Source organism: Choloepus didactylus, chromosome 3 (genome assembly GCF_015220235.1).
Source record: "Choloepus didactylus isolate mChoDid1 chromosome 3, mChoDid1.pri, whole genome shotgun sequence".
Taxonomy (NCBI): Eukaryota; Metazoa; Chordata; class Mammalia; order Pilosa; family Megalonychidae; genus Choloepus; species Choloepus didactylus.
Window position 1 is genome coordinate 78675908 of NC_051309.1, and position 27496 is coordinate 78703403.

The window sequence follows — 27496 nt, forward strand, 5'->3', positions numbered from 1 at the left end:
TTCTATGTAGTGAGGGAAACAGTTTCAAACATTTTTAAACACTGTATGTGTATAATGTGTGGGTGTGTTTGTATTATCCCTGCAAAATAAGAAAAGCAGAGGGTGCTACAAAATAGAAAAACAGGAGAATACAATCAGATTGGTTAGGGAAGTTCCCTCTGAGGAAGTGATACTTCAGCTGATGCCAGAAATGTGAATTGGATGTTACCAGCTGAAAGGGCAGGTGGTGTGGAGAACAGGGGAAGAACATTCCAGGCTCAGGAATTAAATTGCATATCTCTGCAGAAGTCTTGCCCTGCTGAACATCAGCTGGTTTCACAGCAGTGAATTCCTGAAGCCAGACACTCCCCATTGTTAGTGTGACAGATTTCTGGAATATTTGGAAAAAATATTCTGAATTTCTCCTTCTTTCATGGAAGGGAAGACTTTTCACCCCTGACTCTGGTCCTAGCCAAGGACGCAGTGCTGGAAGCCGGGGAATGGCAAACTTTCCTTGTCCTCTCCTCTGGGGTATTATCTAGGGCTGAGCAGAAAGATCCAGGGACTAAGTCTTTACAAAAAGTATGCATTCAAATATTGCTTTTGTAATTTTTCTAAGACTGGCAGACTAAATGAGCTACTAGACCTTGCTTCCTACAGTATAATGGATGATGGCTGCCAGAACCATGTAAATCCTGTCCCAGAGACTGGGGAAGGTTTGCACCTTAAGGTGACATTCAAAAGGGAGTTATCACCCAAAAGACTAAATTCAACTTTTTAACAGCAGAAAGTAATTACAAACTGCACACCCTCAACACACACGTCGTCCAAACTCAACTCAATCAGCAGAAAAAGCAAGAGCATATGGACAGTTCTTGGTTATGCAGGTAGGAGTCGGGAAGGCAACAGAGACTGTCTCATCCTGAAGGTATATACTGAATAAATTGCAACGCGGGGACTACACAGAATTCTACTATTGCACTTGACAAAGAAAACTCGCGTCTTAGCTCAAGTACTGTTTCTAATTCCACAAACGTGAATGTGTATGAGTTGGGGCTGGGGGTGTGGATTCCGCTACTGACTTCCAGCCAAAGCTCTAGAACCTCGGCCTCTTTTTTTAAAATTATTTTTTATCTTAGCTGGTCAGAATCAGAAGTGTCTCCGCATTCCCACCGCAGTACCACACCCTCCACCCCAGATTTCCGGACTGGATGGACAGGGGGCGGATAAAACGGGCCTGGAGAGTCCCGAAAACCATTCCCCTGTGGAGCGCCAGCCCGGACTTCTCCTGCTCGCTGGGATCCTGCTGGAACCTCGGCAACATGAGCCTCCGAGTGGGCGCCGGCGCCCTCCGCCTCCGACCCAGCCCCGGGCTGCTGCTCCTGGGGGTTTTGCTCCTGTCAGCCGGGCTCGCCTTCGCAGGCGGTGAGAGTAAAAAGGAGACCGGGAGCGGGGAGTGACGCGAGCGATGGGGAGCGTTGGGGAAGGCGGGGAGGGGGTCCGGGAACCCCCGGTGCAGCCAAGGAGTCATTAACCGCTAACGAAACTGGCTACCCTATATTGATCGCTTGCCAAGTGGGCAGGCACTGTGCCGAGGGCTGTACTGCATCTTACCACTGAGTCAGTACAGCCTCTCTCTGCTGGAGATATGATACGTGGATAAGGAACTGAAGGCCAAGCTCCGCGGGAAACATCCCTAAAATACCCAGTCCTCACTCCTGCTCCTGCCCTTTACCCACCCCACCCCCAACCCCAGCTGACCCTGAAGGAGATGATGAACCCCGGGACCTGCAGTGCCTGTGTGTTGCGACCACCTCCCAAGTCCATCCAAAGAAGGTCAACAACCTGGAGGTGATCAAAGCCGGGCCTCACTGCCCCAAGGTTCAAATGATGTGAGTCCTTAGTCCTTGCGCTGCTGCCTCGCGCCCATCTCTGCCTCCTCTGCCCACCCCCACCCTGTCTAATCTGGTTTTCAAACCCAGGTACTGAAAAGCGCGCCTCTTTCTTTTTTCCCTACCAGAGCCACGCTGAAGAATGGGCGGAAAATTTGCCTAGACCCGCAGGCTCCTATGTATAAGAGAGTAATCAAGAAACTTCTGGAGAGCTAGCTGCCTAGATCTGGGCATTTGCTACATAACCTGCTTTCTTTTATTCATTTTGATCTAATTCTCAATCTGCTGATGTTTACATTAGTCTTCAAATCCTAAATAAATAAATGAAATATATCAATTTGTGGTGTTGTTAAATTATTTCTTAATAAGAGAGCAAAGAAATAGTGTGGACACATCACAATTTCATTTAAGAAAAATCTCCAGAATTTTAAGACAAAAATATTTTGAAGGAAGGTTTGGTTTAATAAAGACTGGTTTTGCTTGGTGTTACAGGAAGGCTGATACATATTTGCACATATTTGCACTTAATATCTGCATATTTGCGTGTTCATATATTTAACACTTACATATTTATGTTTTAATGTTTTAATTAACTTTACCAATAAGAATTAATCACACTTAAACTATGCCAGGTGTCTGTTTTTTGAAAAAAGCAAATCAGATTGTTTCCATCTATTCCCTTAAAATTTATAACCTAACCCAGTTTTCTCAGAAAATTAATAAAACTGAAACCAGGGTTCTCTACTAATTGATTGTAATATGTTGATACTTTCCAGAGAATTGCATTAAAATAGACAAATCTTTATTATTCCTTTGAAAAAGTGGGTATTTCACAAAATGAAATATTAAAAATAGTTCATGTGCCCACATTACTGCCTGTAATGGATTCCTCATTTGGCAACCATACAGGACTGATTTTTTTATGCTTTCCAGAGTGTATACACCATGGGTGTTGCCCTAAGCCTGTTAAAGTGTTGAATACATTTTTTCCCCTCAGTATTCTGAGGTTCCATGAAAATTTATTTGCAGTTCACCACTGGAGATATTGAAATTTTACATTAACGTCTGTGGAGACCAGGAGAGGTATAAAGTTATATTTTTATTCATACTTTAGGAAGACATTACTATATTTTGGGAAGAAAGGAAGGTGATAAAAGCAAGGTATATTAACTTCCTATTGCTGCTAAACAAATTATGACAAACTTAACAGTTCAAAGGACACAAATTTATTATCTTACAGTTTGGAAGCCAGAAGTCTGAAAGTGAGTTTTCTGGGATAAAATCATGGTGTTTGCAGAGCTGCATTGGAGGCTTAGGGGAAACTCCGTTTCCTTGCCCTTTTCAGCTTCCAAAGGCTGCCTACATTCCTTGGTTCATGGCCCCTTCTTCCGCCCTCAAAGTTCATCATCACTCCAACCTCTGCTTCCATTGTCACATTGCCTCTGTCTTCTTCTGACCCTTCTGTCTGCCTGTTATAAGAATTCTTATGATTACAATGAACCCACACAGATAATCTAGGATTATATCTACATCTTGAATCTTTAATTTAACCACATCTGGAAAGTCCCTTTTGCCATATAAAGTAACATAGTCACAGGTTTGGGGGATTAAAACATGGAAATCTCAGAAGTGGGCAAAAATGGACAAGAAGGCAGAATCTGGTCAAGGCAGGAGAAAACTACAGATCCCTGCTCATGAGCTAACATAATTTCAACCTATTGTACCAACGTTTGTATGAAGGCAGAATTAAACTGCAAAAAGAGAACAGAGAATAGTACAACTCAGTCTGCTTGGGGAGCTTTGGGATGACAAACTAATTAAAATAGAAAATACTTACAGAGTGTTACTATGTGCCAGTATCACCTAGAATTTTCACATCCACTTCACAAGTTGATAATATTGTTCCCATTATATAGTTGAGGTGAGAGTCTCAGAAAGATTAAGGAACTAGTTCAAGGCCGCAGCTTGTAAGATACTGAGCAGGCCTGGGTGACTCTCTTGCTCTCTCCCTGCTCTTGCTCTAAAATTTTGCTGCCTTTACACAGGCAAGTGGCACGTAAACAAATTTTTCAGAAAGCAAATGCCCCATAAACTAGCTCTTGAGAGAAAAATAGGAATTTTCCAGGAAACTAAGAGAAGAAGGGAATTGCCACAAAACAGAAAAATAAGTAGCAAGACACAAAATCACTAATACTTTGGGATGTTTGGGCAACAGATCACAGTTCTGTATGGCTGGAGTGTCTATTGAGAGAGTGTAGATGATGGTCTCCTAATGAGTCTCTGCCCATTTGGTATTTTTCACATTTAGTCCACCTCATGCACAGTAGTATAATTAGAAATTATATTTCTAATACACAGATTCAACCACATTTCTTCCCTGACTAAATAAATAGATAATGGTCAAATTCCTGTGATACAGGCATTTTATGAGTGTCTACCTCACAGATAATTGTGAGCACTACATGAGATGAGTTATACATAGCACTTGGCTTAGTTCCTTATATATAGTTTGTGCTTTAAAAACTAGCAACAATTAATTATTAATATTGCAATCAATATTACTCTCAAAGCACTATCCTAGTTCAATTGGGAGTGTTGAGTAAAATATTTAACAGAGCAATGCTCAGTGATAAGAAGCAAAAATTGCCAAAGGAATAAAAGTTCCTCAAATTAAAAAAAACCTTTGGGGGAGAAAATTTTGGAAATGTGGTGCTGGTGATAAGATATCATTATACTTACCTATTTCTTTTTTGCTGCCTGCCTCAAGCAACAGATTCAGAATTAAATAGGTGTGACTCAAGGGGCCAAAGGGCCACAACAGATTTTGCACAGTCAACCAATGCTGGTGCCTTGTTAATTCTCACTTCGGTTTACCTTAGTCTAACTATTCTGAGAACATTTTCAAGTTGCCGCCTTTATCAGCAAGGGTATAGGGAAAGGCATTCCTCCCCGGAAATGCCCAGGTTGGACAGCAATTTACTGTCACTCCCTGTTGTATAAACTTTCATTGAGCTTTTTCATTTTTTTATTTTTTTATTTTTTTTTTCTGGCTGGAGACAGTCAGCAGAAAATATCCACAAACTGGGAATTTACTGCCTAGTCATGACCCCTATCAACACAGCAAAACCACCAAAGGGATATTTACTGTTGGAGGTTGTTCTGCATTTTTGTAATTTTTGCTTTTTTTCCTTCTAAGGTTTTTGTGGTAAAAACAGTTTCCTCTTCAGTGCATTGAACGTTGGGGGTGTAGTTGGTTTTAAAGATATAGACACGTTTTTCTCATTATAAAAGACAAGGCATGTTCATTGTACGTAGCAGAGAAAAATAAAAATAAACTAATTTTACCACTCAGATATTGTTTTCCATTTTCAAAATATTAGTCTATTTTTTTTTATTAGGTGAAAATAATATTTACCCTTACTATGTATCCTGTGTTCTGATATTTTATTTTCTATACTATTCTATCCTGATCCATTCTTCTTTTAAAATGTTGGTCACAACCCTGTAAGTGATTTCATGGCTCACTGATGGATCATGACCTGAAGTTCAAAAAAACTGCTCTAGTTCTTTGAATAAAAAGCTAAGATTTGACATTTCATTTTGGTGCCCATGTCCTAATCAGTGATTCCTAAGATACCTGGAGTCACTAAGGGTAGGATGCCTGGCACCAGCTTCACAGTCAAAGCTCCTTGCTTACAATCTGCTTTCAATCTCAATCTCCAACTCTGACCTGGGGTTGGAGTCTTTAGAAACCCCACGAGGCACAGCCTTTGAAACAAAAATGTCACACCAAGTAGGATGGAGTCAGGATGGTTGCAATTCCAGGTCATCTTCAGCTGGGAGATTCTATTTAAAATCACTGCACATTCTGCTTCCATTCTGCACATCCTAGTTTGGTCCACAGTGCAAACTTAAGTAGGGCAGAGAGTACATTGCTTTGTAGGAGGACTTGAAAAAAGACAACACATCACATTCAGTGGACTTAATTAGTATTTTCATATTTATTTCTTTTTCCTCTATGACTTTTCCTTATCCCTGCAGGTGCTGCTTAAGTCTTTTGAGGATGAGCCTTGGGTACCTTCTCAGCTCTGACTCTGTGGGACCCAAGTTTCCTCAGTTTCCTCATGAGCAAAAGGATGGCAATAGTGCTCACCTCAGAAGGCTCTTGAGAAGAGTAAATCACACTTACAATAGAATTCAGCACAGGCTCTGACTCAGAATTGAAACCTAATAAATAAACATTACTCTTTGTCCCTTTCCGTAGCTCTTCACCCCCAGAAAACATATCACTTCCAAACAGCAGCAGCCACAACCCCAATCTAACACACAACCCATTAAGAACATGCCCAAAATCCAGAATTTCCCCCTCCCCCAGCCCACGTCTCACTCCCAAAGAATCACAGTTCAAATCGTAGGTGTAAACAGCTAGTAAAAAAAAAAAAAGTTCAGTATGATAAACGAATATGAGCAGGATTTTCCACTCATGGTAAAAACTAAAAGAAAATCAAACAACAAAACCACAATGTTTATCAACCAGCATATCTAAAAGATTATAAAATATACAAAATTTCTGGTGGTTAGGAGCCTGTCTCAACTTCTATCTAGTAAAGAAAACAAGGGACGAAATAAACTAAGTATGTAACTTTGCCAACTATTTCTTCACTGAGGCAGACACAACATGGTGGTTATACCATTATTTGGCATTGAGGTGAGAGGCAGTGAAACTTGAAAGTGGAGTTGGAACAATCAGCTCTTACATATTGACAATACTGGAGAATTGCTCTGCTTTTCCCAGTAATTCTAGGGATGAGGATAGGAACTAATGGGGAATAAGGTAAAGAATAAATTAATTTATGATTACCTCCATCAGAATAACTATTCCACAAATATGGCACTGTGATAGTTACTTTTCCTCCTTTAGGCCACAGAATGGGGGCCATACCTATTCTCTCCCTTCTCTCCTACTTCCAGAAAAATTCCTGACAGAGTAGGTGCTAAATAAATATTTATCAAATGTGAACTACACTATTTTTCCAGAGATTTCACCAAATTATACACGTTGTACACGCTGATGCCATTTTCCCCCATTAGTACATTGTAGGATTTTTGAGTTATAGGCACGTCTGTAAATATGAAGGTATCTGCTAAGAGTTCTCCACATCTGTCCATCCATACCCTCCAATCACAGAGGCTATACTATGTGTTAGTTAAACATTATTTGATTGTATATATTCACATTCAATGTATAACATATACTTATGTGAAATACACATAAACTTGCATTAATTTATCCTCTTCTACTATAATTTATACCATATCTAATAGGAGTTTGTATTTCTGTAATGGCCTCAACTTCATAAATATCAATAAACATACTAGCTCACTCACACACCAGCACAGCCACCCCTTGGAAATCAGTATTGTTCAGAAATCTCTACTTCCAATATTAGTACATAAGGACAGAGCCCAGAAGGGAAAATAAGACCAAATTTCTTTTGGTCAAAAAATTGGGGGATAAAGAACATTGGAAAATACTATGGGCAGCATGCTCCACATCAAGTTTTTATGATGACTCGAAAATTTCCTGGTCGAATTCTGCATCTTTATGTCATGCATGCTATTTTCACTTGTAGTTTATACACTCATCTTTAAATTTCCTAAATTTCATTTCATAATACCAAAATCATCGTGATGTTTTCATGTCCAAAATAAGACATCACCATGTTTTCACATCCAAAATAAACTTCTGTGATTATTTTTAAGAGAAGTTTTCTTATTTCATAGTTCTTTTGCAATTTTGGCAATCCTGTATTTCTAATTTTTATATTATATGGTTAATAAATTTTTATTTTATAAATTTTTATTTTATATTATATGCTATCTATTTAGTGAGCACCACACTTTCACAAATCCAGGAAACAAAGCAATTTATAAAAACATTAAAAAAACAACAACGACATAAACCCTAAGAAAAAACTGCCAAAAGCTAACATATTAGATGGCGTTCACTGTAACTGAAATGGCTTTAAGTATTTGTAGACTACTTATATCAGCAGACTATCAAGCTAGGGCAATGGCCGAAGGAAGTAAGCATTTTAGATGAAGAATTTCATGTTACAAATTTGACTTTATTCAATTTTACATCCTCTGCTAAACCTATCACTATGCCTTATATACATGGATGAATCAAAAAAATCAATGGAATAAATAGCTATTTTCCACTCCCTTCTTGACCAGACCTTGTACGTTAATTAGCTGGACCTTCCCATCTACTGTGAGGCACATGGCCCATAAAGGCCAAACACCACACTCCAGATCTATTTGTGGCAGTCGGCTGGGACCTCCCTTGCTTCATTCCTGCTCTCTTCCTTCTGTTCCAGAACTGGAAGTTCACAGTGTCTGGTTTTGTCTGTACTTGCAGGTCCCACCTATGTTCTCTGGGTTTATTGATAGACCTTGACCAACCTCAGAACTTTGGTTCAGGCTCACTTCTTTGGCTGCCCCAGATAGGATACTCTTCCCCTGCTCTTACTCTGAAATTCAAACCCTGGATCTGGCCCACCAGTCTCTCATCTGGATTTTTTTTTTTTCAAGCAGTGAGAAGTCAAAATAAGCAAAAGAAGATAAAGAAATCAAGACTGTTGCAATCCTTCAAGGACAGTTTCCTAATTCCCTGGCCACAAGATACATTGGTTATAAAACAGTGGCCTAAAATCATTTACTCATGCATTATTTCAGCAAACATTTATTGAATGGCTTAGTATGAACCAGATTCATTTTGGAGACTGGGGGAGATGTGATAGTTTTCCCCAGAGTGCAGAATCCAACATAGACGTGCATAAGCCAATGTAATCCGTATCCAAGGGCCATGGTAACCCATGGGAGGAGTTGCAGGCTTTCCAATGGAGGTAACATTTGAAATGGCTCCTGAGTTACAAGCATGAGTCTGTAGTGACTGGGCCATGCCTATCCTCCTGCTCAATCAAGCTACACTCGCTACCTCGTGTTAAACTCCAAGTAAAATAAACTGCTAATTATATTATTTCCCAGGTCATGCAACACTGTTTCCAGTTTTCATGCTTTCACTCTCTTGGTTCTCTCTTTCTGGAATGAGGTTCCTCCCCAGTTACCTGGGGTAGCACCCTCCTCCAGAAAGTTTTTACTGACAGTTTCTGCCACCCCCCTAGAAAGAGTTCAGGTGCTCCTCCTTCTCTGAGCTCCTATAACGCCTTGTGCATTACAAAGTGTCATGAACTTCCAGACTACTTCATAAGTTTGTATGTCCACTTACACTCAGAGACAATGAGTTCAGTAGTGGCAGTGTCTGTCTTTTCTCTCTGTATATACCTAGCACCTACTTTAGTTCCTAGCTCATAAGGGACAGATAAACAGATTAGCAATAGAGTAAAGAGATGCATGAAGAGGTGCATGGGGATGCATGGGGAGGCAAGGCTCTCTCAGAGGCAAGAGACATATACCTGACATAAAAAAATAAAATCTGTCTTCTGACAAAACCAGAAAGTCAAAAAATAAAGTTAGAGCCCTGTGGTGGCATAGGTGCCCAGATGATATCCTCAGTAATTTGTTCCACTTCTTGCCTGTGGGCCGGCTTCATCTCCAAGCACCGGGAAAAATCTAGGCCCACATTTTACCAATGTAGCAATGCCAGAAATAATGAAAATAAAAACCTGTTTTTTGGTTGTTCCATGAAAAATCCAGGGACTATATCTGATTTGGCCAGGCTTATGTCACTTGCTCACCTCTGAATCAATCAGCATGTTTGGGACAGGGCTCCATTTAGGAATTTTAGAAAGGAAATCTAGTCTGTTACCAGAAGAAAGGAAAAGGAGAGCCAGACATGCATCTGGGGAGACTGAATGGAGGGATTGACACTGACCCTGGAACAGATTAAATGCCCTTGGACTGTTGGGATGGATAAATTCAGGAGTTTAATGCCATGTTCACTTTCTTCTCCCCTCAGATACAGAATCATTACAACGGAAGAGATCATTTTAGGGATCTAGAGGTGGCAGTTGTGGAAGAACAAGTTCTTAAGGCAAGCTAGTGGCAGAGCAGAGGTACAATGTCCATTCCTGCTTGCCAGTCGACAGGCTTGGTCCTCAGGATGGAGCAGGGTCTCAGCTAGGTTCCTTTCGAAAAGCAGAACTTGAGCCATGGACGGGCTTACCATGAAGGTCATTTACTTTGGGATGTGTTCCAAATGCATAAGACTGTAGAACTGAGAAGAGTGAAATAGGAAAAGAGGTTATGGACAACTGAAATTCAATCCTACTGGTGGGGATCCTCCGAGCAGTCATGTACAACATGTGCTACAGGATTGTCTGCCTAAAACATGGATAAGAGGTGGATGTTTATCCATCAGCTTCTGCCCTCCATTGGGCAGGGATTTTTCCATGGCAGTGACGAGAAGCTTTGAGGCAGAAAGTGAAAGATACCTTATGGCCACTGAGGCAAAGGGCTGTCTGTTTTAGCTGCAAGTAGCTGGTTTCTACAGCAATGACTGGGGTAAAAAGGTCACCTGGAAGACGAAAGCTGGGGCACAAAAGGTACCCAAAACAGGCATCAAAGCTAGATTTTACTGTTCAACAATTCTGAAAAATTCCTTAATGACTACAGGGGAAAATGGATTTTAAGTCCCAAATCTTCCATTTTAAAGATCCTTCCATTTCTTCAAGGTTGTTGCTTGCATGGGTTAAAGATCATGTATAAAAACCTGGCGTTCAGCTTTTGCAAAAGTAATTGCTTGGAGAAACACTTGTGAAAACCAGAAAATGAATTTTTTTATTGGACTAGGCTACAGAATTCCAGGGCAAATCAATATTTCTGAATTTTGGTTTATGGAGCTTTCACTTGAATTCAAGTGTCATATTACGGGGGAAAAAAAGCCTTTTCTTCTTTATTTCGCTTCCAAAAACAAATGTTTTAGATTAAATAATTCCCCAGAGTCAAGTACTAAATGATCTAGATACTGGACTGCTTCTTGACATGTTTTATTCTTGGAGCTCTTGTAGAGAAATTGGAGTTCTACTCTCCCTGATTACTCTCATTTACGTCAGGTTTGGGTTGGCTATGGATACCATTACAGCAAACTCACTTTGTTTTTCATCAGTTACAAGAAGTAGATGAAAGATTTGGATAATGTGATTAATGCTGAAGGCAAAATATTTAAGTGGATGAAATGTGTACTGTTCCAACTGGGGTGGGCGGAAAACTGTGTTCTACACTTGAGCAAATATGAACTTGACAAAAGTTCAATTTCCATTTCTAGGAAGCAATCAAGAAAAGTATGCATATCCACTAATTTGATTTTGGTGGCAATCTAAATTGACTTAGAAAGGGACACTTTTTTTTAGAAAAATAAAAACTTTAACTTGGGAATAATTTTAAATATTCAAAAGTTTCAAATATATTATGGTTTTGTATGTCTTTCATCCAGTTTTCCCTATTGTGCACACTGTGTATGACCATGATACATTTGTTAAAACTAAGGAGCTAACCCTAGCATATTACTATTAACTAAACCACAGACCTTATTTGGATTTCATCAGTGTTCCACTAATGCCTTTTTTCCTGTTCCAGGATCTGGTCCAGGATACCACATTGCATTTAGTTGCCATGTATCCTTAGTTCACTCCGGACTGTGATAATTTCCCAGTCTTTCCTTATTTTTTATGACCTTGTACATTTGAGGATTATTGATCAGTTATTTAATATTCCTCAATTTGGGTTTGAAAGATGTTTTTCTCATGATTAGACTTGGGTTATGGTTTTTTGGAAGGAATGCCAAAAAGAAGAAGTGTCCTTCTCATCAGTCATATCAGGGGAATGCATGACTGTCACATGACAGCACACTGGTGATGTTAACCTTCATCATTTGGTGGTGTTTGCCAGATTTCTTCATAGTAAAGTTACTACCTTTTTTAGAAATCAGAGACTTATTAATCATATATATGCATTTCTATCATAGCATAATGGTTACAAACCATCCTCCTTGGGTTTGATTCCCAGGCCCTAAGACATTTGACCTCGGGGATGTTACTTAACTTCCCTGGGCCTGAGTTTTCTTTTTACATACCTTAAAGTCCCACAAAAATAACAATCATATCTACTTCACAGGGTTGTTTTAAAGATTGAGTGAGTCAATATTTGTAAAATGCTTAGAAGAGCACCTGGAATTTAGCACAAAATAAATGCTCTGCACCTTTGGGCGGTTGCAGAGAGGTTTGGCAACTTGCCCATGGTATGTGGCAACTAAATCAAAGATGCATTGTTTTTTATGTTTACCCAGAATCCTGTAAGCTCTTATAATTTGTCAGTTACTATGTTTGTTGAAGAAAGGCAAATTTTCACTGACCTGCTGACATTTGTTCCATAGACGAAAGTTAAGCAATCTTAAAGAAAAATAATCTTTTATATTTTTCTGACTTTTATAAACTTGATATAGTGAATATGTATTACATTTACAAGTAGAAAGCAAAACAACACATTCTTCAGACTTTAAAGAATAATCTTTGTATTTCTGTTTCCCATCAAATCTTAGCTAATCATACATTTCATAAACTTTACTTTCTCTTTTCCTACCTCTAAATACAATCTTTAATTTCTTTTTAATTTGCTGGCCTTTCTCTCAAGATCATACTGATAAATATGAAGATATTTTTAAAGATAGTCATTCATTTTGTAAATCTTTTCTAATAAATAAAAAAGTCTTTTTATTCTAACTCCCTTTTTATAGATGAAGTGATTAAAAGTAGGTCTACAAAATAAGCTGGTTATAAATCTCAACAGTAAAACACACACACACACACACACACACACACACACAAACCTTATCTAAATTCAGATCCCCTAGTAAAGTACAGTTGTACCAACTCCTTTCAGAGACTGATGCAGAAATTTTTTAACATTAGAAGAAAAATTAGAGCATGAGCCTTTCCGTTACAGTATTTTTTTTCTTTATAAAAGGATTCACTACAGATTGAGTTTCTATTTAGACAATGTTGGGAAACTCTATTTCCATTTTATTTCTTTAAAAGATATTTATAAGGCACTTAATCCATGTTAGTTCTTTACAAATATTCCCTCATTTCTAGCAACACAGAGAGGTTTAATAACTTGCTGGCAAAATGCGGCAACTAAATGCAGGCTGCGGCGTTGCACATCTAGAAGCCAGCTGCAAGGCACAGGCCCTGACAGGCTGAGCAGAGCTGCTTGGAGCCAAGTTGCCCATGGCATAGAAGCCATTCCTTCCTCCTCTCCCCTCTCCCAGCCTTGTCCATGCCTCCCAGACGTCTACATCCGACCTGGAGAATCACACTTAAACCCTCTGAAACACTGTTGAATAACACCAAGTTCTTTATAATTTCTGGTGAAAAGCGTTAAAGACATCGGATTAAACAGACTTTGAAAGAAGAAAGGGGAACCAACACTGGACACCAGAAAGTCCTGTAATATATGCAACGAACTTTTATGTGACTTGGTAGTTCATACTGCATCCACCACATCAGTTTGCTGCTTACAGGAGTAAGGGTGCTGCACACCAGCTACCTGCTGTCTAGCGTCCGTGAACTGCTCTGTTCAAAACAGAACTGGGAAAGGTGGAGCCCGTGAGCCTGCCGGACGTCCGCAGCCCCTCGCACCTGCAGAGAGAGTGCCAGTCCATATTTCACAGATCAAATTTCATCTGCTCATACATGGAAAAGGTGAGCCTCGGGGAATTTTGGAAGTTCCAACTTTTTAGAGGGAGGAAAGAAGCTCTGCAGGATATGAAAGAAGAAGTCACGTTAGTGCTCCCACTTTCCCTGAAATAAACGTTGGATTCAACTTTCGACACTGATCTATTTCCCCACCAAATGGAAAACCAAAACAAGACATTCAAAGCGTGATCTGAGAATATACTACACAAGGAACAAGCTGAATAGTCTTCCCCGGAGTCGGAGTTGACAGCTGTATTTTGACAGAAAGCATTCATTTCAGATGTATACGAAATAAGCACAACCGAAAATTAGATAGGATAGATTGATAGATAAACTAAATGCCCACCCTCAGTCCCACCACCGCTGCCTTTATTTCCCCAGTTCCGATAACTAAAGAGACAGAACTCTAGTGGCCCGTGTCTGTCCTCCGCGTTTTCCTCCCTCCCGCCCGGTGCCTGGGGTCACTGGGCGCTCACCGCCAGCCTCCCGCGGCCCGCAAAACCAGCGCGCCCGGCGACCCGCCCCCAGACTTGGTGGTTTGGGACAGAGAGTATCCCAGAGTCCGCGCGAGAGGACAGGGCGGCGGGGGCACCCAGAGAGGTCCCCCTACCCCTCTCCACCCCAGGAGGCGGGGCTGGCGACTTCCTTCCGGAATTGGGGACAAACCGAGGAGGACCGGGAATTTCCCTGGCCCGCGGGGCTTTGGACTTTCCTTCCCGGTCATGGATAAAAAGCGGTCGCCGATCTCGGGGAGCCACAGAGCCACAGGCAGCCCTCCCCGAGCCAGCTCTCCCCCTCCAGGCACCCGCCGCTCCTGCGCTCCGAGCTGAGCACCATGTTCCTCGTCGCCGTCCCCGCCGTCCCCCGGGTCCCCCGGCTCCTCCCCGCCGCGCTGCTGCTGCTCCTCGTGCTCGCCGCCGGCCAGCGCGCAGCAGGTGAGACCCCGCGTCCGCACCCGGGACCGACGGGCAGCCGGGGGTCAGGTGGGCGGGAGACACCCCCGCTAACCTCTTTTCTCCCCCAGGGGCTCCCGTGGTCTCTGAACTGCGCTGCCACTGCCTGCAGACCGTGCAGGGAATTCACTTCAAGAACATCGAAAGCGTGAAGGTGACGGCCCCGGGAGCCCACTGCGCCCAAACCGAAGTCATGTAAGTTCCGCCGCGCGCTGCTGCTGCTACCCGGCCAGTCACCCCGACCCTCCCGGTGCTCGCCCCCTGACTCCCCAGCCCGACCTCACTTGGATTCTCCCTTCTGTCTGCAGAGCCACTCTCAAGAATGGGCAGGAAGCTTGCCTCAACCCTGAAGCCCCCATGGTTAAGAAAATCATCCAAAAGATGCTAAACAGGTGAGTTAAAGTTTTTATTTACAACCTGTGCCCGGAGTCATTGGTCACAAACTCTGGCATCTGCCTCCCAAAAAAGTCATGTTAGCGAAATCTTGAGGTTAGCTGAAGGCTTGAAAAATCATGACTGTTACTTGCCCTGAAAACCAATAATCTGCTCCGATAGGAGAAGGATCTTTCTAGTGACTGCCATCCCCACCCCCAATCTCCATTCAAATGAGTGTGGATAAAGGTGTTGTGCAGTCACTAAAACTGTCACCTGAGGACCAGTTTTGCTAAAAAGCTTCCCACCTGTTAAAAAACAAAGATAGTTTTCTTCCCGGCTTTCAGACCTGAAAAGCAGAACCCTTGGTTTTCTGCATCATGGTCCCCAAAGCTTAGTGGTGAAGAGCAAGGATTTTGCAGTGACACTGCACTTAGTACAAATCTGGGTCCCTCCACCTAATTCTCAGTGACTCTGGGAAAATGATTTAACTTATTTGAGAGTCAGTAAAACAGGGAAGATAATAATAGCTACTACCCAGTGTTACCATGAGGCTGGTGGGAGGCCTACTGTGACAGGCAGTGAAGCCTGTTTGTAGCCCACTGTTTGTAGAGACCACCCTCACCCCATCCCCCATTCTAACTAAAGGACCTAAAGGTCTGTGCCACACAGGGCAGTGGTTACAGGCAGTTGCCATTTGGTTCCAGGCTATTGGAAACCCTAGGGCCCAGTAGGCAGCACAGAAAGTGCCCTGTGCAGTCAGCTTTCTTGAGCAACTACTAAGGACAATTGTTTTCTCATTGTAGTGGCAGTTCTAACTGACCAGGAGAGAAGGAAGAAGTTCATTGATGACTGTTCCTGAGGCAGGCCCTGACCTTGCAGGAACCAAAGAAGAAGAGAAATAGCTCCTGATGATACCTGGACTGGGCTTAATGAGTTTGAGCATCTCTTATGAGAATTCTTCTGCTTATTTATTTATTTATTTTCTAAGATTCTACCTTAATATTTTATATGTAAAATAACTAAGGATGTCGCTGAATCTACTTACCCACTCTAGTGTTATTTTTTTATTGTTTATTTTATGTAAAATGAAAGTTAGTTCATTCCTATTTAATCTGAAGATTAAAGGTTTTCCAAAGTTCTCCAGTCATTGAACTAATATTTCTGTAGTGCCCAGGTCATGCCAGCTACTGTGGCAGAGGCTGAAGGACGCAAGCCAATAGGCAGTCAGATCACTGATAGCTTAGAGGAGTATGTGTTTGTAATCTATTTTTGTAACTGTTTAAAAGAATGTTGGTTGCTATTTATTGAAACAATTTCACAGAATGTGGTCAACATTTCTGATGTTGAAGCTTTAAGAACTATCATGTTCTAAATATCCCTTGGACATTTTATGTCTTCCTTGTAAGGCACAATGCCTTGTTTAGTGTTAACTTCATAGTTTCTCTGTGTTTTAGATCTGAAAGGTTATAGTATTTATTGGTGTTTTTACAAAGATCATGAAAATAAAGTATTTCAAAATAAATTTTGTTTGTTTTTTTGTTTTTTTACTTCACTTTGTGGAAAAAAAAAGTCTCCCTTTACTGGATAATTTGATGATTTACAGCAATGTCTCTCAACCTTTTTTTTTTTTTTATCTCCTGGACATTCAGTTCGCTACACAGACAAATCAGACTGTGGGTTATGCTAACTTCATGTAGTGATAACTGTTACTTATTAGCTCTCACCTACTCAGAAATGCGCCTTTCCAAACTTTGGGTAGCTGTCTGCCACTAGTCACTGATATATATTGCTGTTTTATATAAGGAACTTCTTGCTCTCTTGCTACTTGAGTTTCTTTCCGTAAACACATTTACATTCTTATAACTATCTTAACAAGGGCTCTCATTAAACTTCTTTTGCTAAAAATTTTTGCAGACAATTATTGACAATTTGATTGAGTTGGTAGTGAAATGGTGTTGAAATGGATTTTCTTCAACACTCAATTTGTGTCATCTGTAGAAGCAGGAAAGTGAGTGGCTGAGTATTTTACTCATGAAAATATCTATTAGAGATTTGGGTTCAGTTTTCCACCCCTCATATATAAGTAACTACCACTGAGCTTAATGCTCTGGTCCTTTTTTAGTAATTTATAAAAATTAGTATATATAGAATCGTTTTAAGAATTCACTGCAAGATTTCCCACTCTGTTTAGTGCCATTTTTGTGAAACTGATAGGTTTTTTTTCACCTGAGAGAGGCCTCTGAGGAGCTTGGTATTCACGCTGCCTCAGGATGACCGCAGCACACTCGGCTTGCAATTCGGAAACAAATGTTCCTCCTCAAGGGAGAAAAGGTTTCAATTTCCTAAAGGAGACCACATTTCAATCACGAAATGGAGGGATGTTTGTGCATGTCTCTGATTTAGGACTGGCTCTGGAAATCCTGAGCCCTGGGTAAAAGCCTTCAGCAAGTACGAGAGGGTGAGGCTGGCAGCTTGAATATTTGAGATCAAGTTCTAAATAAGGGCCCTAAGCCGCAAGAAATAACCTCTATGAGCCTGTTTTCACACCTAAAAAATTGAGTATAATCTCTTCATAACTCCAAGGTTATTTGTTAGTTGTGAATGTGATAATGAGGGTGAAAGGAATTTGTGAACTGTACCAAAGTAAGTAATTGTGAATCATTCTAGAAGCTCCATAAATGCTCAAGTCAGAGTACACTGAAAAATGTTTACAAGTGGGACCTAGAGGCTCAGTAAAGCCACCTCTTCACACCTGAGACCTGTCCTTACCCTGAAACATTGTCTCCACTCTGGCTTGTCAGAGCTCAAATATCTCCCCACCCTGTGTGAGGTCTGGAGATTGCTCAGCTTACAAGTCTCTGGTCATTCTTTGCCTGGCCTTATGGAGTTTCATCTTTATCCACATGTGACTTAGTCTTCACTGAAGAGATCCAAAGGGTCCTTGATGCAGATTTCTGGAACTCTATTTTTCTACACAGTTCTTTCCTTTCCACAATTCTACTCCGTAACTTCTAGCTGCCTCAGTTTCCCTAAATTCCAAGGAGTGTCTCTCAACTCAGCGAAACTGCTGTGCTTTGCTTGGGATCTCCTTCCCTGCACAGTGGCCCAGAATTGCTCCAGCAGAGAAGCTGAGGTGATCACGCAACTGACCTTGTTTGTTTCCTTTTCTTAGGGATCACAGTCCTTTGCTGTCTGTTGTCCAGTGTGTGAAAACAGTTGTTTCATATATTTTCTTGAGTTTTCTAGCTGTTCAGAACAGGAGTTAAGACTATCCCTTGTCGCTCCAACATGTCTGGAGACAGAAGTCTTTTTTTCAAATCAGGTAAGTTGTAGTTTTACAGAAAAATCATGCAAAAAATATCAATTTCCCATATACCCCTATTTTTAACATTTGCATTAGTGTGGTACCGTGTTACAAATGATGAGAGAATATCTATTAACTATAGTTCATAATTTACGTTAGGTTTCACTGTTTGTGTTGTACAGTCCTTTAATTGTTTTTTGTTTTTAAACTTTTGTTCTAGCAACATATGTACCACCTTCAGATATGTAACTCAGAGATGTTAATTAATTATACATCACAATTTTGTGTTACCATCACCACTATACCTCACCAAAACTTTGGCACACCAAACAGAAACTGCACCAGTTAAAAACTGACTTCCCATTCTCTACCTCAACCCCAACCCTAGTAACCCATATACTAGTTTCTGACTCTACAGATTTGCTTATTCTAATTATTTGATATCAATGAAATCATATAATATGTGTTCTTTTGTGTCTGGCTTATTTCACTTAACATGATGTCTTCAAGATTCATCCATGTTGTTGCATGTAACAGACTTCATTCCTTCTTACAACTGAATAATATTCCATTGTATGTATATACATTTATTTATCCATTCACCAGTTGATGGACTTTTGGGTTGCTTCCATCTTTTGGCAATTGTAGATGTAAACTCCTCAACAAAATACTGACCAGCTATATCCAACAGCCCTTTAAAAGAATTACACACCATGATCAAGTGGGATATATCTATCTATGGTATGCAATGGTGGTTCATCATTAGAAAATCAATTAATGCAATACACCACATTAATAGAACAAAGGAAAATAACCACATGATTATCTCAATTTTAGGCATAAAAGGCATTTGACAAAATATTAGTTTAGCTACCCTAGGTCTCTTTTGTTTACTATTTGTACAGTGTGTATCTTTCAACCTCTCTTTAAATTTAGCGTGAGTCTCTTTTAAGCATCAATATTGTTGGCTCATGCATTTTTATCCATCTGCCAATCTCTGACTTTTGACTGGACAGTTTAATCTATTTACATTCAAAGTAATCACTGATAATGAAGGATTTTCTTCTGCCATTTTGCTACATGTTTTTGTACATTTATACCCTTTTTGTTCCTCAATTCTTCCTTTAACGACTACTTTCTTATTTATTTGATTTTTTGTATTCTACCATTTTAAGTCTTTTCTCATTTATTTTTGTCATATTTTTCACTTATTTTCTTTGTGCTTACCATGGGGCTAAAATGGAACATCCTAAATCTATAACAGTCACATTTAATTTGATACCAACTTAACTTCAATAGCATATACCTACACTGTCCCTATACCCCGCTGTACCCCAACTTTTTACTGTCCTTGTTACAAATTATATTTTTATACATTGTATTTCCCAAACCATAGGTATATCATTACCATTTATAAATTTGCATTTTTGAACTTGTAAGAACTAAAAAGTGGAGTCACATACCAACATGTACAATATTACTAGCATTTATAGTTACCCATATGGTTATCTTTACCGGAGGTCTTTATTTATTTCTGTCACTTCAATCCACTATTTAGTGTCCTTTCCTTTAAGTATGAAGAAATCCTTTTAGCCTTGCCTGCAGGGCAGGTCTGGTTTTGACAAACTCCACCAGCTTTTGTTTATCTGGGATTGTCTTAATCTCTCTCTCATTTTTGAAAAAGTCTTGTTGATATAAAATTCTTGGCTGGAAATTATTTTCTTTCAGTACTTTAAATATTTCATCCCACTGCCTTCTTGCCTCCAGGGTTTTTGATGAAAAGTTGAAACAATCTTACTGGAACTCCCTTGTATGTAACATATTGCTTTTCTCTTGCAGTTTTCAGAACTCTTCCCTTGTCTTTTACATTTGAAAGTTTCATTACTTAGTGTCTGGGCATATTTCTCTTCAAGTTTATCCTGTTTGGGGTTCAGTGAACTTCTTGGATGTACATATTTTATATCTTTGCTAAGTTTGGGAAGTTTTCTGCCATTATTTCTTTGAATATTCCTTCTGCCCCCTTTTCACTTTCTTCTCCTGGGTCTCCCATAATGCCTATATAGGTATGCTTGATGGTGTCCCACAGATCTGTTGAGATATTTTTGCTTTTTCTGATTTGGTTTTGTTTCTATTCCTCAGACTGACTCATTTCTATAGTCTTGTCTTTGAGTTCAGTGATTCTTTCTTCTGCCAGCTTCAATCTGCTTTTGAAACCCTCTAGGGAATTTTTCACTTTGGTTTTTATTGTCTTCAGCTCCAGCATTTCTGTTTAGTTCCTTTTCAAAATGTCTATCTCTTTATTGAAATTCTCATGTTGTTCATTCACTGTTTTCCTGATATCCTTTAGTTCTTTCTCTGTATTTTCCTTCATTTCCTAGAGCATATTGAGAATCATTTTATAAAAGTCTTTGTCTGGTTTTCTTCCTTGACATTTTCTGGATTTTTGTCCTTTTCCTTTGGATGGTATGGTGGTTTGAAGCTGTATGTATACCAGAAAAACATGTTCTTAAATCTAATTCATTCCTGTGGGAGTGAACCCATTGTAAGTAGGACATTTTGATGAGGTTTCTTCAGTTAAGTAAATGTGGCCCACCTTGATCAAGATGGGTCTTAATCCTATCAATAGACTCCTTTGTAGTGGAGTGAAATTCAGGCAAACAGAAAGAAAGCCACAGGAAGTAAGAGACTGGACATCAGTGAAACCTGGAAGAGAAGGGAGAGACCAGGAGACACCACCATGTGCTTTGCCATGTGACAGATGAGCCAAGGGTTGCTGGCAGCCAGCCCCAGAATGCCATAGTCTTCAGAGAGAAAGCACTGCCTTGATGATGCCTTGATTTGGACTTTCCTTTTTTCTCATAACCGTAAACAAACAAATTCCCATTATTTAGGCAAACGCATTTCATGGTATTTGCTTGAACAAGCAGGGAAATTGAAATAGATGGGCCATCATTTCCTGTTTCATTGTTTGTCTTATAATCATTTGCTGCACACTGCACATTTTAATATTTTGAAGTGTTAATACTGGGATTTAGTCCCTGAGCTGTCTGATTCTTCAGTTTGTATCCAGTTGAGCGCAGGGAGACAACAAGCCAAACAAAGCAATGCAAAACACACCTTTCATAGTCTTTACAAATTGGCTTTGCATTGGCAGGGGCTCTTCTTCAAAGTTCAGCCTCCTATCAAGAAGATCAGCCCAAGGCAAATGTAAACTGCAAGGTCCACCCTATCTTTTCTGAGCTGTGTCTTGTCCTGGGCTTATGCTTGCTAGTGGCTTTATTAGTTCTCCTGTTTCTGGGAATTTGAATGTTCCCCTTACTTCCTCTATGGTATATTCTATTTAAGGACTTAAAGTAGGCCTTTGACCCAGGCTTTTTGACTTATCTTTTTCTTATACAAGCTGCTTCTGCCTGGAGGGCATATTCTGGAAGTGAGGAAGGGGCATGAGCCCCAGAGGAGTTTCTTAGGTCTTTCTTTCCCAGCTAGAACATGGCCTGGAACTCACAATGGCTCCACACTGCCCTGGGGAGAGGGTGAGAAAGGGGGCAGCAATGGCCCCAGGAGCTTCTCCTATGGCTTTTGAAGCTGGAATTTCTTCATAGCACTTGCCCAGTTAGTGCAGCCCTTTAACTGTTTCCCACAGTTTTAAGGAAGAGTACTGTCTTTCAGACTCCTCTGCCACTTTTGTCCTAGGGGTTTTGGAACAGTGGCTGTCCTCAGAGCTGCCCCACTCCCCACCCCATCCCTAGTGATCTGAAGTAGCTGATCCAAAGCAGTTGTCAGCAATTGGGCCACCCAGTCCTGGATCCTGGAGAAGTAGGTCTTTATATCCTGCCCTGGCACCAGCAAGCTGTACTAGGATCTGGGGCTGTGGATACCACTGCTGCCTGCCCTGAGGGTGAAGAATGGGGATGGTGGCCACTGCGCAGAGAGTGAAATCCACTGGTGTTTACCACAATTTACCATCCTCTACTTCCTTCTTTTACCTGGATGTTACACAGTGTTCTACCAGACGCCAGAGTTTCAATATAGTTGATTCAAACAGTTCCTGCCAGTTCAACAGTTGTTCTGCTGCAGGGACTGATTCCTGGAAATTTCTACTCTGCCGTCTTCCCACAATTGAAATAGAAGCCTTAATAAAACAATTCTGAGTTACGTTTTACAAGGTTTTTCAGAGGCTCCATAGCAAAATTAAGACCCAGTTGCCTAGAGTGATATATCATTCATTATTACATTTTATTAGGTTTTCCCTCTTCTCTATCCATGTTCTCTAACTCCTGTGATCACCTCTGTGCTGGTTTGGATGTAGTATGTCCCCCCAAACACCATTATCTTTGATGAGTCTTGTGTAGGCAGGAAAAGTATTGGTGTTGATTGGGTTGGAGAATTTGATTGGACGTTTCTAGGGAGATGTGATCACTCAACTGTGGGTGAGATTTTTCATTGGATAATTTCCATGGAGGTGTGGCCCCACCCATTCAGTGTGGGCCTTGATTAGTTTACTGGAGTACTATATAAGCTCAGACAGAAGGAGCGAGATTGCTACAGCCAAGAGGGACACTTCGAAGAATGCACAGGAGCTGAGAGAGGAGCTGCAGATGAGATACAGTTTTAAAATGGCCGTTGAAAGCAGACTTTTGCTCCGGAGAAGCTAAGGGAGGACAAATGCCCCAAGATCAACTAAGAGTGACATTTTTGAGGAGGTGAAGCCTAGGGATAATGTCCTGGGAGAAAGCCATTTTGAAACCAGAACTCCAGAGCAGATGCCAGCCACGTGCCTTCCCAGCTAACAGAGGTTTTCCGGACACCATTGGCCATTCTCCAGTGAAGATACCTGATTGTTGATGACTTACCTTGGACACTTTATGGCCTTAAGACTGTAACTTTGTAACCAAATAAACCCCCTTTATAAAAGCCGATCTATTTCTGGTGTTTGGCATTCCAGCAGCATTAGCAAACTAGAACAACATCCAAGAAAAGCTACTGCATACAAGCCTTTGTCTTAGAACATGGTTTTGGAGGAACCCAAATTTGGACACTTGGGTTCCCCAGAAATGAGAGTTCAAGGCAAAGACTTACACACTACTATTTTATTAAGGATATAATGTGAGAAAATCAGGAGGGAGAAAAACGGGAAGTGAGGCCAGGCTCATAGGTGGGTATTGCTAAGTACAACTGAGTTTTTATTCTCCCAAATGGCAATTGTGCATGTTTGCTCTCTTTTTCTGCAGAAACTATGAAACCAACTCAAACCAAGAAACTGGAGTTGCCGAACTTACTATTAGAGTCTTAAATTACCCAAACAGCCAGACATCAGCTCTGAATTTTCTTCCTGACTGCACTTGAAGTCAGAACCTAGAGGCTGGATCCATAAGGCCCTAAAATCAGGAAGAAGACCCACATCCAGACTTGTGAAGAGGATGGTGCCTTATTAACATTTTATCCTCCACATTAATAGTGATAAATAATTTCTCTTAAAAGTGAGAGATAGTTGGAATTGTTCTTTTCATATTCAACAGTTCCCTGAAGAAGAAGCCAGATTGTTTGGAGAGGAGTAAACAAATTACATACTAAGAGCAGCTACTAATCCCTTGGCAGTCAATCAGAACTTTGGTATAAAACTTCAGAAATCACAAAAATCAGTTATCTCATTTTTTTTAGATGGAACCATGGCGGTCCAGAGACCATTAAAGGCTTATCCAATATCACAGAACTGTTTCATCACAAAACAGGCTAGAACTCAGTCTTCTGAAGCTTAATATGGAATTGTTTTCACTAAACTACATAATTCTCATGACTGCCAAGGAAGTTTATTAGCTTGAATCTTGATTCTAGAACTGGCTTCTAAAATATTTAGAACTGGACTCAGGGTATTAATTAATAATGAATACCCATTCATACCACTAGCCATTGCAGGACAATCTAAAAGAAATATGGTGCTTAGAAAACTAGATATAGAGTTACCCTTTGATCCAGCAGTTGCACTTCTCAGTATATACCTGGAAGACCTGAAAGCAGTGACACAGATATCTGCATGCCAATGCTCAGGGCAGCATTATTCACAATTGCCAAGAGATGGAAACAACCCAAATGTCCTTCAACAGATGAGTGGATAAACAAAATGTGGTTTTTACACATGATGGAATACTATGTGGCAGTAAGAAGGAACAAAGTCGTGAAACATACGACAACATGGATGAACCTTGAAGACATAATGCTGAATGAAATAAGCCATACACAAAAAGAGAGATATTATATGTTACCACTAACGTGAACTCTGTGAAAAATGTAAAATAAATATTTTATATTGTAGAATATAGGGGCTATAGAGATAGGCAGCAAATAGTGAAGACAGAACCATAATCTAATAAGAACAGATAAGTTATGGAAGGTAAACGATGTTCTGGGAATGCTCAGGAATGACTATGGTTTGTTAATTTCTGGTGGTTATGGTAGGAACAAGTTTGCAGAAATGTAGTTATTTTAGGTGATTTGTTTTTCTTATTCCTTTTTTGGGATATAGTCTGTTTTCTTGGGGTAGGGTAAGAACATGTTGGAAGCAATGTAGTTATTTTAATTATTTGTTTTTTTCTTATTTCTTTGTTTTGGTTTTGTTTGAAATGTTTTTTATTGTTTGTTTTTTAATTTTTTGATCAAGTTAAAAAAAAACAATGAATGAGTGTGAAAAAAAGTAAATGAACAGTGAAGGGAGGAGGGAATGGGATTTTTCAATGTTCTTTTTTATTCTAATTTTTATTTTATTTTTTGGAGTAATGAAAATGTTCAGAGATTGATTGCGGTGATCAATGCACAACTATGAACAACTGATTGTGCACTTCGAAGGATTGTATGTTGTGTGAATATAACTCAGTAAAATTGCATTAAAAAATAAAAGAAATATGGTAAATATTGTGACTAAACAATTTGAAATAAAAATTGAGCTCAGCCATTTTGTATGATCTGTTAAATTATTCTAACACATACAGTGTAATATACAATGTATAATTATTTACTGCTATAAAACAAACCTCCCCAAGATGTAATGCCTTAAAATTTTATTCTGGCTCATGACTCTATACATTGGCAACTTGGCTGGGCTCAGCTGGTGATTCTTCTGATGGTCTCCCCAAGGATCACTCATGTGCTACAGTCATCTAGGACTTGAGTGGGTCTGTCTCACTCATACGTCTGGTGGCTGGTGCTGGCTATTGGCTGGACTGTATGTCTCTAGCAGATGACATATGGTGGCAACAACATTCTAAGAGGACGGTAGTAGAAGCCTCTAGACCTCTTGCATGAATGGCCTGGAACATCTACAGCATCACTTCTACCACATCTTACTGGCCAAATCAAGCCACAAGGTCAGCACAGATTCAAGGGATTTGGGAAATAGAATCCATCTCTTGATGGGAGGAGCCTCTAAGCCCTTGTGGCTATTTTTAACCTTTTACAGTTATTTAATCTTTTGGGGATTTAATTTTCTCACCCAAAGAGAGAAATATCCTTTGAAAAGTTTCAAGAGAATATATAAAAACTCATAGAGCAGTATTGGCACAAAGCAGAGCTTAATAGATGATTACTACTATTATTACATTACATTGTATTTTTGTCAGTATAAATAACTATTTTAAAAATGAAATATATGATACAGTTAAAAATGGGATTATTTTCGTGACTTAGATATTTGTGTAGGCCACAGGCCAGTGTGAAAAGTCAACTAATAAAATAATTATTTATAAAACCTGAGAAGTTGATAATCTCAGCATTTTTAATATAGTAGAACTAACTATAAATTAATTCTGTTCTGAGTCTGGCATAAATCGTAGAATTAGACACCCATATTTGATAAGGAAAATCCCTGGAACTCTTATCTTTAACCAACTCTTTAAAAAGTATCATCATGCTCTAAGCTTGTCTTTGAAATTAATTATTTTGAATCTCTCAACATCTGGTTATCTTATCTTTGTGTACTTTCTTATAAACATCATAATATCTAACACAGCAATTCATCTTCTCTATTTAGTACATAGGAAATTCAAAGAAATTAAAGTTGTATCTGAATAGTGTTTCTGGCTCATTTGCAGATTTTTGCTTTGTATAAAGGCCAAGACTGATCAGTCAATTGAATGTCATCAAGCTTTTAAATCTCATCTCCTTTTGAAACTAAAGTAGCTTTTTTCACCCTTCCCTCACACACTAAGACTCTTCACAAAATTTGGCCTTGTTGTCCATTCCTCTGTCTGAAATGTGTAACAGCCTTTTTTTTTTTTTTTTTAAACATATAAGCTTCCATTCATCTTTTAACAGTTCAAATGTTCCTACCGTATTAAAGCTTCCTTGATTCATCTTCCTTGATTCATCTTCCTTGATTCCCCCAGGGAAGCCCTCCCTCCTTTCGGCCTCCCAAGTGCATTATGTATACTTCTATTACAACATATTGCCTTCTAGTTTAATCTGTTTGCATGTCTGCCTCACCAAACAGGCTGTGAACTTCTCAAGAGTGGGAACACACATTTATTCATTTTGAAATACCTATTGTCAAGCTAAGGATCTGGAAGGTAATAGATGCTCAATAAGAATTGACAAATGAATGAGACCTTTTATTATTTAGTCCAGATTTACCTTCAGAATGCATGGGCCCTTCAGTCATTACTAATCCTTCAGTTAAATGCTTTGATGATTGACTTGCTAATGCAAAGAACAAATGTGGTCAGTATGTGATAATTAAGATCACTTATAAAACTGCTTAAAGAAAAGAAATGAAACTCATAGCTCACTCTTCCTTAATTTCGCTTCAAGCCTATTGAAGCTGCTGCCTTCAAACCAGAAGAAAACTGTAGTTTACTGTTCTTGACAGGACAAGGGTTATTAATTTAACCCAAACTCTTTTTTCTTTATAATTTACTTATGTTCTAAGTGTAGTTTCATCTTGGCAGATCTCATAAGACCGTAAGTGGGATTTTGCGAAAAGGCACAAAAGCCAAAAGCAAATACCTGCTGAGGAAAGTATCTTATTTCCCTACTTTGCACAAACATGGCATTTGAAAAGACACGTAGATGTTCCCATGACTCCATTCTCTAAGTCCACCATTAATTGCAACTGGTGTTGCACTCGTCACAATTAGGCACTTTCTCCCCCAGGAAATAACAGGCTCATTTCTCTACTGAACAAGTTCACCTTATCCCATCCCAACCCCCTGTGAAAGACAGTTTGAAAAACAAACCTAGCTTCCCTATAGGCTTGAAAGTGACAAGGACTCCATTTGATAAGCCGCT

At 39.8% G+C, this 27496-nt stretch overlaps 2 protein-coding genes across 2 annotated transcripts; both read left to right on the forward strand.

Annotated features, from left to right (window-relative positions):
• The first annotated feature begins 1146 nt into the window (after positions 1-1146).
• On the forward strand, positions 1147-2208 carry LOC119528665 (platelet factor 4-like). The gene is made up of 3 exons (XM_037828967.1): positions 1147-1404; positions 1736-1871; positions 2000-2208. The coding sequence occupies exons 1-3, from the start codon at positions 1191-1193 to the stop codon at positions 2085-2087; spliced, it is 438 nt and encodes a 145-aa protein (XP_037684895.1). The 5' UTR covers positions 1147-1190; the 3' UTR covers positions 2088-2208.
• An 11911-nt stretch (positions 2209-14119) lies between these two features.
• On the forward strand, positions 14120-16438 carry LOC119528666 (growth-regulated protein homolog gamma-like). Its single transcript, XM_037828968.1, has 4 exons — positions 14120-14523; positions 14613-14736; positions 14850-14933; positions 15720-16438. The coding sequence occupies exons 1-4, from the start codon at positions 14424-14426 to the stop codon at positions 15733-15735; spliced, it is 324 nt and encodes a 107-aa protein (XP_037684896.1). The 5' UTR covers positions 14120-14423; the 3' UTR covers positions 15736-16438.
• The last annotated feature ends 11058 nt before the right edge of the window (positions 16439-27496 follow it).